The sequence below is a fragment of the Grampus griseus genome, assembly GCF_964374135.1.
Source record: "Grampus griseus genome assembly, chromosome: 6".
Classification (NCBI taxonomy): domain Eukaryota; kingdom Metazoa; phylum Chordata; class Mammalia; order Artiodactyla; family Delphinidae; genus Grampus; species Grampus griseus.
Genome location: NC_139000.1, coordinates 55,426,407 through 55,437,002, shown reverse-complemented (window position 1 = coordinate 55,437,002; position 10,596 = coordinate 55,426,407). Strand labels below are relative to the sequence as shown.

Here is a 10,596-nt window from a genome sequence, read left to right as displayed (position 1 = left end):
TATGGTTCTGAAAAACAAAACAAAATAAAAAGAAACTAAAGATAAAATCTTCTTTGGAAGGGCAAGAGAATAATCATCTTTGAAGCTTAATTTAGGATAGTATGAGGTTAATTTTCTTAAATACCATAAGTTCCTTTCCAGTGAGTGGCTGGAATGGTGAGATACCTCAGATATGAAAATGGGAGCAGCATGGAAAAGTGGAAGCAGCCCAAGTTTTGGAAAGATGAACCTGGGGTTAAGTTCTGCTGCCACTCACTAGTTTTGAGATCTCCAGTAAGTCCTTTAACCAGCCTAAAAAATGGAAATGCTAATGAAATTTTTGTGAGGCTAATGTTTATAAAGTGCTTTTCACAGGGAGTGGCAACTCAATATTATATGGTAGCCTTGATTATTTCACTTCCTGCATTCCTTAATATAAAAGGTAGCAGCCTACTGCACATGGCAAAGATGGAACATGAAGGCCAACTGGCATTGTCAAAGAGCTCCTGCTTCCCCATATCTGTGGCCATGATTGGGACCATTGTTTGCTATCCTTTCTTTCTCCACAGTTTGAACATCTTGGGACATCTAATCATTGGCACCTCTCACCAACCTGTCTCCAGTTCCATGCAGGAAGAAAAGGGGTCTTATGGCACATGATGCTCAGAGACTGCTAACTCCCACCTCCCACCATTAGCCATGATCCATGACTACCTAGTTCAAGCTTTAAAGCTGTAGTCAGCTTTTCTCTAGTAGCTTGCAGTTTACAGAGCCTGTTAATAACTTTATGAATTAGGTGTGCCATTTTTTATTTTTTACATCCCCAGGTTACAGATGAGGAAACAGATTCTGAGCAGTTAGGTGAGTTAACCCTAGGTCTTCCCACAAGTAAGTTATCATAAAATAGCTTTTAAATGACAGGAACCTATTATACTAATGCAGCTCCTACCAAAGTGATTCACACCCCAGTAAGAGCATCTCTTTAATTTTCTAAACTTCTTTTGTTCTTTTTGTTCATAGGACCACCCTGGATTATTTTTTCCTATTGTTTACCTTTTCTATTCAATTTTTTATTTGTTTTCTCTGAAGTACCTAAGCTTTACTTTCAACATCTAGTGGGGGAGAGAGTGGTGAGAAGTGCCTCTGAGAAGCAGACAATATAAACCTCTGGGTTTATATTGGGTTGGCCAAAAAGTTCACTCGCTTTTAAGTAAAAATAAAAGACACATTTTTCATTTTCACGAAGAACTTCATTGAACAACGGATTCACTAACCGAACGAACTTTTTGGCCAAACCAATATTAACATCATGCTCTCAAGCTCGCCTTCTCTAAAGGTCTGAGCCTCTCACTAGACTGTATCCTGCCTTACCCACTTCTATAGGAGAGTGAGATAAAAATAAAATAGTTGATTCTGCGCAAACAAGAGTCTCAAATTATTTTCATACACCGTAGCTCATGTATTCCTATGATGGTATTGCCCAATAGGTTATAACTATATAAGAAAAGTGAAACACACAGAAGTCAAGTTGCTTGCCCAGGGACACACAGCCTTATATCTTACGCACTAAGCAGACTACCTTGGAGGAGGCAGATGGGGAGGAAGGATCTCTCCCGTTTGGAATAAGATAGGAAAGTACATTCCATTTGCTTCCTGCCACAGAAACCCTGGAAAGAAGGAAACAGCTCTGATGTGCTCAGATTTGGATTCCTGAAACTTGGTCTGAGTTGAGTCTTCCTCTCAGGTGCTGCCCTAGATCCCCCAGCCACAAGAGCATGTCCTACATAAAATGAGATTGCCTGTTTTATTATCTACTTCCTGGAGAGTGTTAACTGAGTTCCCAATGCCTGGTACGTACCACATATTCAATAAATATTTGCTGAATGTTTATTAAGTTGCAATATGACTTGGACGAATGGAGGTGAGGAAGTAGGATGCATTTTGTAAATACAGTGTTATTCATTCATTCAACAAACAATGAAAGCTTACAATGAGCAGGCATCAGGCTAGGTACCAAGGGACAGTACTAGGCACATTTTAATTGAGACATTCATAATATTACCTGGGATGACCAATTCAGCTGTACTGTTTTCCTCATGACCTAATCTCCGAAAAATGCAGTAGAAAATCTCGTTAGCTGTTGTGTTGATTCTTAGTGTGCTGGTCACATTGAAAAGCTTCTCCTCCCTCTTGGAACTGGTAATGGTGGTTTTGCCACTCAGGACTCGGTGGTCACTGCTTGTCCAGATGACTTCAGCCTCAGGGTAACCCTCAGCCTGACACATTAGTTCATGTTCAGAGGTGACTGGATCCACAGAAATTGTTTGGTTGATTTTGCGGTATGAAGCTAGGTCATGAGCAAAAAGAAGGCATGGCTTTCACTTAGCACAGAACTAGACATGTGGCTTGGTCTTGTCTACCTTAGAAAGAATACCAGTCCAGGCTGTTCTCAGAGAAATAAGCTTAATTTTCAGATGTTTCAGCAGTGGGGAATGCCTGGTAGTTCTGCCTCAACTCTTCCACTCATACTTGGGCCAAGTTTGGGCTTAAAGGAACAACTACCTTGCTATAAAAAACATATTGCTATTTTTATTGAGCTCAAAGTATTGATAAATGTATAGATTAATTAAAAGAGAATTGTCATCTTTAAACCAGTAGTCTTTCTATCTAAATATAAAATATGTTTGTCCATTTACTCAAGTCTTTATATGTTTCGCAGTAAAGTTTTACAGTTTTTACAAAGGGCCAAATTCTTAAATTTATTATCTCTTTGTTGATGTAAAGCTGTCCTTATAAACATGAACATCTCCAGCTGGTCAGTACTGTTTTCTTAAACTTTATTTAATAAACAGAAAATCTCATTTTGATGGGCCATTCACTTTTCCAATTTTAGGTAAATGATAAGAAATTAGGTATGAAAATAGTATAACGTCATTGTAAAAGTGGATACGTGTTCCCTGCATGATAATTTTTAAAGTTTAAATGCATTTTAAAAAATTTTACAATAGTTTTAGATTTACAGAAAAGTTGCAAAGATAGTACAGAGTGCCCACATACCTCTCCCGTTTCCTCTATTGTTACCATCTTACATTACCATGGTACTTTCATCCTAACTAAGGAACCAACATTAGCACAGTACTATTAACTAAACTTTATACTTTGTTCCATTTCACTAGTTTTCCCTAATGTCCTTTTTCTGTTCTAGGAGCTCATCTAGAATACCATATTATGATACTTATTTTTTAAACTTTTTATGCTGGTTATTTTAATAAATCATTTAATTATACTCAAGGAAGAAACTTTGATTAAATTTTAGATCGTAAGTTTGGGACCCTTTTAGGATTAAATGTACTAAATATTCTAGTAGATTATTTAGTGCATTTACAATGCCTAAGAACTTTTTCATGTTTATTCATGATAAGTATGTTAACATGTTATTATTCTGTTGGCACAATTTTTATTTTACTCCTAATATTTTAGTGTAACCACTAATGGTCCACCTAGAGCCTTAATTCTCCATTCCTTTACTAAAGACACAACAATGGCTTTGTGATATGATATATTCACAGAGCTTTAATACAATACAGCCAGGATCAAACAAAACTGAAATAATGATATTATGTTCAATGAAAACATTGGAAATCAACATAATTACAATTTCAAAACATATAAATAATGGTTCTCATGAGTACATGAATCCTCAACCTTTATCTATTATATTTAAGCATTCTTTTAAAAAGGAATCCACTGATTATACCTCATGAAATAATATTACCATAACAGGTTCTAATTCATATAGCACATAGCTTGATTTTTGGACAATTAAAATTCCAAGCCTAAAATCAGAGTGAATAGTAAACTTTAAGGGTAAAATGTTTGCTTTTTTACCCTTTGATTATTATTTTTAATGGAATAAGAATAAAGAAGAATGTTGTTTCATGCCTGGGCATATGTATAAATGTACTGTACCGTTAACGGCCCAACAAATTAGCGGATTCATTCTACTCACTGATTAAATACCCATTTTATTAGTCTCTCAAGTGGAGCACATGTATTTGGGTTTAATAAGAAAATATTAGAACCTCCACTTATATGTATTTTTATCAAAACAATTAAGAAATAATCTAAGCTTAATGAGATTTACTGATTGACACTGGGCCTCACTTTGTCTTAAAGGAATAGGGGAGTTTTATAACACCTAAGGGAGGACAGTGACTTGTTTGGGATTATTACAGATATTCAGGTTCTCTCATATAATTTCTTTTTAAATATTTATTTATTTAGCTGTGTCGGGTCTTAGTTGTGGCATGCGGGATCTAGTTCCCTGACCAGGGATCAAACCTGGGCCCCCTGCGTTGAGAGTGCAGAGTCTTAGCCAGTGGACCACTAGGGAAGTCTCTCTCATCTAATTTTAACTAAACTAACCTGCTTACAAAATGAACAACTAATTAAAAGGTTTCCCACAAAGAAACTGAGGACTGGATATATTACCAATAAATCAAGCAAAAACCAAAAGGAAATGGCAAGAGTGATACTTCTTACCATGACTTTATGAAGTAAAACAACAAGTACCTAATTGGATCTGACAAGGCATTGGTTAAAAAAACCTTAAGATTGTCAAGACCATCCATTTTTGTTAATGCGAAATTTCACCTAAGATATATTATGCCTTGAAATATTAGCTAACTATAGTGAAGCATCATAATTAGTAAGACTGAAAATATTGTTTATTAAATTTTCATTTCATATTTTTAAAATTTCTATTTTTGTACATTTATAGAATGTGCAATGTATTATGTTGAACCATATGAAATTGGTGATATTCAATTTCTTTTGCCTTTAAAAAATGTCAATTTCTGATGATATAACATATATTAGCACAAGTACATTCTTTATAAACACACACATACATATATTAGTTTAACATGCTTTACTAATGGGGTAGGTAATCGAAAACATTTGCAGACTCCTGGTTTACTAGATCTAGCGTACACATGTTCTAATGCAACTATTACATCCGGACAACGAAAAGCTAACAGTAGTTTTGAAGTCAATATACAACTCAGGGCTTCCCTGGTGGCACAGTGGTTGAGAGTCCGCCTGCCAATGCAGGGGACACGGGTTCGTGCCCCAGTCCGGGAAGATCCCACACGCCATGGAGCGGCTGGGCCCGTGAGCCATGGCCGCTGAGCCTATGCGTCCGGAGCCTGTGCTCCGCAATGGGAGAGGCCACAACAGTGAGAGGCCCGCGTACCGCAAAAAAAAAAAAATACAACTCAATACACACTTTGGAGGTACAAATACAGGAAATAAACCTGGTTGTTAAGGGCACAGACTTCAGAGACAGATTGCTTGAGTTTAGAACCTGGCTTCATCACTTAATAGTTTAATGAACTTGGCAAATTACTTAATTTCTTTGGACCTCAGTTTGCTCAGCCATGAAATGAGAAGAATACCACCACATATCACTGACTCTTAAGATGTCACCTACTGAAAGACACACTCAGATTTCAGAGATAGTAAAATGTGAAAAACATGCATCTTAGACATGATAAAGCTCCTACTCCATAGAGTCGCTTGAGGATTAAATGAGATAATATAGGCAAAGTGCTTAGGATAGGCCCTGGCACATAAGTACTATATAAGTGTTAATTACTACTGCTTTTACTGCTAGAGCTGCTCTTCCTCTTCTTACTACTAGCAAAGTGCACTCATGTGGTATTCTTTAGAAAGTACTGACAGTTCCTGATGAACAGTCTTGGAAATAAATTTTCATGTATCCAAACCTGTTCGTGTTTCAAATTTTTTAGGCTTATCCTATTTGAGGAAATATGCCATTCATTCATTCATTCAACATATATATTTTTGTGGGTTCTTATCATCCTACTACTCCTATATGCCAAGTCCTAGGGATACAGTAATAAATAAAATAGATGAAATCTCTGCCTTTGTGGACTATATATTCTAGAAGAAGGAGAGAGATAATAAACAAAATATGTAGGTACATTTATATGATATGTTACATGATATATTAGATGGGGATTTAATGCTACAGGGAAAACTTAAACAGGGCTGGTTGGTGAATTTGGAGGAGAGATGGGGTTGGTGAAGAATGATAGCAGTTAATCCTTGGTCCATATGAACAAATTGGCTTTATCAGGGTAACTATACATACTCTGTTCTTTCAATGCCTCATCCCATTTAAGTTCTTGAAAGTAGAAATGGGCACTTCATTTTCCCTGCTATTAGATTCAGTGTTTAAGGAAAAATAACATTTTCAACTGAAAGTCAGATGCCTGAGAGTCTGGTATTTAAACAAACATGAAAGGTGCAATAACACCAAAGGGATAATAATTGAGTTAATCTAAAGCTAAACTCTTTCAAATTTCAGTTTTGAAATGCTTCACCTTTAAAATCCCATGGTGAGTAAACTCCCTATGGGGAAGCTGTGTTACCACATGTTTGCAGTGATGGGAAGCGAAGCCCGACAGCGTTACTGTGAAATCGTTTGCATATGGAGGTGACTCAGGAGTTCTACTTCCCTGAGTTGTAAAGCTCATGCAAGCTGGCCACACTTCTTTGGTGACACTGCCTCAGTGCAATTGAAGCTTGGTAGCTGACTTGCTTTCAGTGCAGCTCAACTTGACCTCCAAGACCACTATGTGCAAATGACAACTAGATGGAGTGGGACTAGGATGCCAAATTAGTAATTTATAGTACAAAATGGAATGGTCAGACAAATCACATCCTCAAATCTGGTTGGTCATCTGCTTTGCTCCATCAAGGACCCCTCCTTGGAAAAACCATCAGTGCCAAGAGATTTCCCATTGTGTCAAACCACAGCAAAGGAAATCACAAATCCACAAGGGACATTACAGAGCCCAGATAACCTGGAAGAACACCCTTCTTCACTACAGGGACAGCTTTTCCACTCTCTGCATACTCTCTAAGACTGATGAGAGACTCTTCTTCTGGAAGCAGAGACATATACTCTATACTTCCTTCTAACCGACTGCCAGGCTTATGCTCTTCCTCCCTACCCTAGATCCAGCAATGCTGGCTGTTCATGGAGCTAAGTCTTGATAATTTCTTTAATGCCTTGAAACATAGTATGCCTGATATTTGCTGATGGACTGAAGAAAAGTTAAAAATCCCAACTTGGGATCCCATCAGCTTGCTTTCATGAATATCTGTTATGGAGAAGCATATGGTAAGATACAATTAAATTAAATCTACCTCACAAGACAAGTGACATTTTGACAACAGTAGCATTAATTGAGCCAGAATTAGAGACCCAGCAATGTACCATAAAACAGATGCATTTCTCCTAATTCCTATATAATTTTGATTTTGACTTTATAATGATTAGTTACCCCTTTATGATAAGTGTAAACTTTTTCTATTTATATTCCTGACATTCAGATTGATGGTACTTAGGTCAGGAATAGAAACACCAAGGGATGATGATTTAATTCTAGTCACATATTAAAAGGTCACCATGTAAACAAAAGAAGCAAGCAGATAATCTCAAAACTATGACTAGAGATGGCAGATTTCAGCTCAATATCAGAAAGTAATTACAATAGGCTATAGAAGGAAGGTCCAAATGACAGGGGTATCATTGTAGGAAGTATGTGAGTAGAAGATCCTTTCAGGGGATTGCTGTTCTTTGGGTGTTTGGATTAGCTGCTCTTGCCTGGGATCCTTTCAGCTCTCAATTTTATGAATCTTAACAGTGAAAGCAGAGGTGGTCAGCTAAGGTGTTTTCCTTTACTGAGCTAGAAGCAATCCAAAACTTTGAATCCAGGTGACCTGATGTCATATTTATAGGTCAGTACCCAGGAATTTGACACAGTTCCTCTTCAATACTCCAAGATAAAAATGGTACAGATTTTTAAGATGAATTTATGCCTAGTGAGCATAGTTTATACTGTCTCTGAGGAAGAATAGTTTATTCAATACTTGACATGATTATTTTTTGCCTTCATAGATTGACTTCAAGTCTTTTTGAATGTGAACCTTACAATGGGGTTTGTCATTAATATATTTATTTGGATTTGACATAGAGAGGTTCAAAGAAAAAATGCTGGCAGACCTCATAAAATTAAGAAATAAGTATTGAATTTAAAAATTCTTGGAGGGACACACAAATAGTGACTATTATCCTTGCATGCCATGGAAGATAGTGGTGAAGGGAGGAGAGACACTTTTGTGGTTCATTTATTCTCTTCCACAGTTTCCGAATTATTTGCAAGAAAAAAATTATATATATTTATATATATTACTTTTATAATAATAAAAAAGTGAAGATTAGGAATTTATTTACTTTTTTATTTATTTTTTTTAATTTTTTTTTTTGCGGTACGTGGGCCTTTCATGCCGTGGCCTCTCCTGTTGTGGAGCACAGGCTCCGGACGCGCAGGCTCAGCGGCCATGGCTCATGGGCCCAGCCGCTCCGCGGCATGCGGGATCCTCCCAGACCGGGGCACGAACCCGTGCCCCCTGAATCGGCAGGCGGACTCCCAACCACTGCAGCACCAGGGAAGCCCTAGGAATTTATTTTTAGGAAAACTGAACATGTTGTGAAACATGACTGCCACATTTGGCTCTGGATCTCCAGGGACTATCAAACAGGATGTGCTCAAGCAACGCTCATTGGATGAGTATGTGAATGAATGAATGAACAGACTGCTGCTGTGGAAAGTGAGGCTGGACTTCCAAGATTGAAAAGTTCTCAACACTGAGATATGGTTTTAATAAAGGCTGTGTCTATCTGTAATAGGTCTTACCATTGACTTTCAAAGTAATCCGCTTGTAGTCGGCACCGCCATAGCTGATCAAGCAGCAGTAAATTCCTGCATCCTGCAATTTCACATCTGTTATCTGAAGTGCGGCCTTCCCCAAGGGGAGCTGGTTCTTCAACAGCAGGGCCCTCTGGTTGTAGCTACTGTGTTGAACATTCAGGTCTTCCTCCCCATTCACAAACTGAATAATTTTCTTATCCTCCATTTCCCAGTAAACAACTAATGCCAACAGGTTTAATTGTTTGTCTACTGGAAATCTGCATTCCAATGTCACATTGCTGCCATATTCTACCACATACAGGTCCTTGGGAACTGTGATAGTAAATGCTGAAAAGAAAGATGACCAATCTTTAGAAGACGGAAAATTCCTCAAAAAATTTATAGAATGAATGCAGGGTTTATAAAAGCTTTATCTGATCACTTATGTGATAATTACATTTAAGGACTTACTTCCCTGAAATACATATTTTATCCAGTGAGCTTGAGACATGTTTTACGATGTATATCTCACTCCTGAGTTAAAATAACAAAATTAGCTAAACAAGCTGTAGTCCCAAAATTCATAAACATACACTACTGTAGAAATATTACATGGTAATGGGGTGCTTATAACAAGGGATACTTTGTTTCATGTGGACATCCCCAGAATGTCCTTTGACTGGACACTCATTGCTTTTTACATAGTCTAAATCATAGATTCCAATAGTCCTCTCTACATACTGCCTGAAACTCTTAATCAGTTGTCTGGCCAGAGGTAGATGAGTACAGAGATTTAGGGAGGGTCTCAGGCTGATGCCAGTACTGTGTTACCCTGACACTGCATGTACACTATAATTCTTCCTTAGAATATACTCACTGGGAAAAGCAGGTCATAGAGCAAGGTGGATAGAATGATCCTGCTTGTTTAAAACAAGCATATAAAAGTATACACATAGGCCATTTCCTCAGATATTTTAAGTAATTACCCTTGGGAAATGGATAATGGATAATGAGTAATGGATAAATGGATATGGGTTAATTTTGTTTCTTTAGATGTGTCCATACTCCCTATATCTTTGTCCATTGAAATAGGTCTATGAAATATGTTTATGAATTATAATGAAAGAAAAATAGAATGTCTTCTCTACAAAAATTATATCTATTTTATTATTTCAGTTTTTATCTTATAGTTAAAATATTTAAATTATAGAACCTAATGAAAGGATTTGGTGTCTTACCTTTCAGCAAACAACAGTAAGCCATGAATGTAAAGATACTGTATATCCTCATCTTTCTGGAATGACCTAATTATGGAAAACACAAAAAGAAAACTGCTTTACTCAATAATTGAATATCCAGACATTATGGGACTTGGCAGTTTTAATTGAAATTGTCTTTTGATAACCAGACAATGACTGATTTGTAATTGCTGAAATACAGCAGGGAATTTAGAAGTTCAATACCTTCACTTAATATCCCACAGCCACATAAAGCTAAATGAAAAAAAAAAAGGTACTATGATGAGAATTCTAATTACAAGGCCTGTAAAAAAACTTGTACACTCAAAAGAAACCAAGAAGAAAATATTGCACCAAAATCCTCTCAATTACTTTTTGTTTTTTTCCTGCAGTGTAACATATCTAGAAATCCAAGCCTGCCCTATACAAAATTTCAAAGCAAGGAGAATCTAACTTCCATTATCTCCTACCTTTCAATGCCTCTTCCCCCCACTAGCAGCTTTCATCCTACCCTTTAACTATTCAAGCCTTCCACATTATTATCCCAACCATGCCAGTTCTCCCTCAGGTTCCATCCTTCTAAAATCTCCTCTTTC

General features: G+C 37.0%; 1 protein-coding gene across 1 annotated transcript; it reads right to left on the bottom strand.

Annotated features, from left to right (window-relative positions):
- Positions 1-1,985: 1,985 nt before the first annotated feature.
- On the bottom strand, positions 1,986-10,062 carry CD274 (CD274 molecule; the record flags this gene model as incomplete). Its single annotated transcript, XM_082656386.1, has 3 exons — positions 10,001-10,062; positions 8,769-9,110; positions 1,986-2,326 (listed from the first exon to the last, which is right to left on the bottom strand). The coding sequence occupies exons 1-3, from the start codon at positions 10,050-10,052 to the stop codon at positions 1,986-1,988; spliced, it is 735 nt and encodes a 244-aa protein (XP_082512512.1). The 5' UTR covers positions 10,053-10,062.
- Positions 10,063-10,596: the final 534 nt, after the last annotated feature.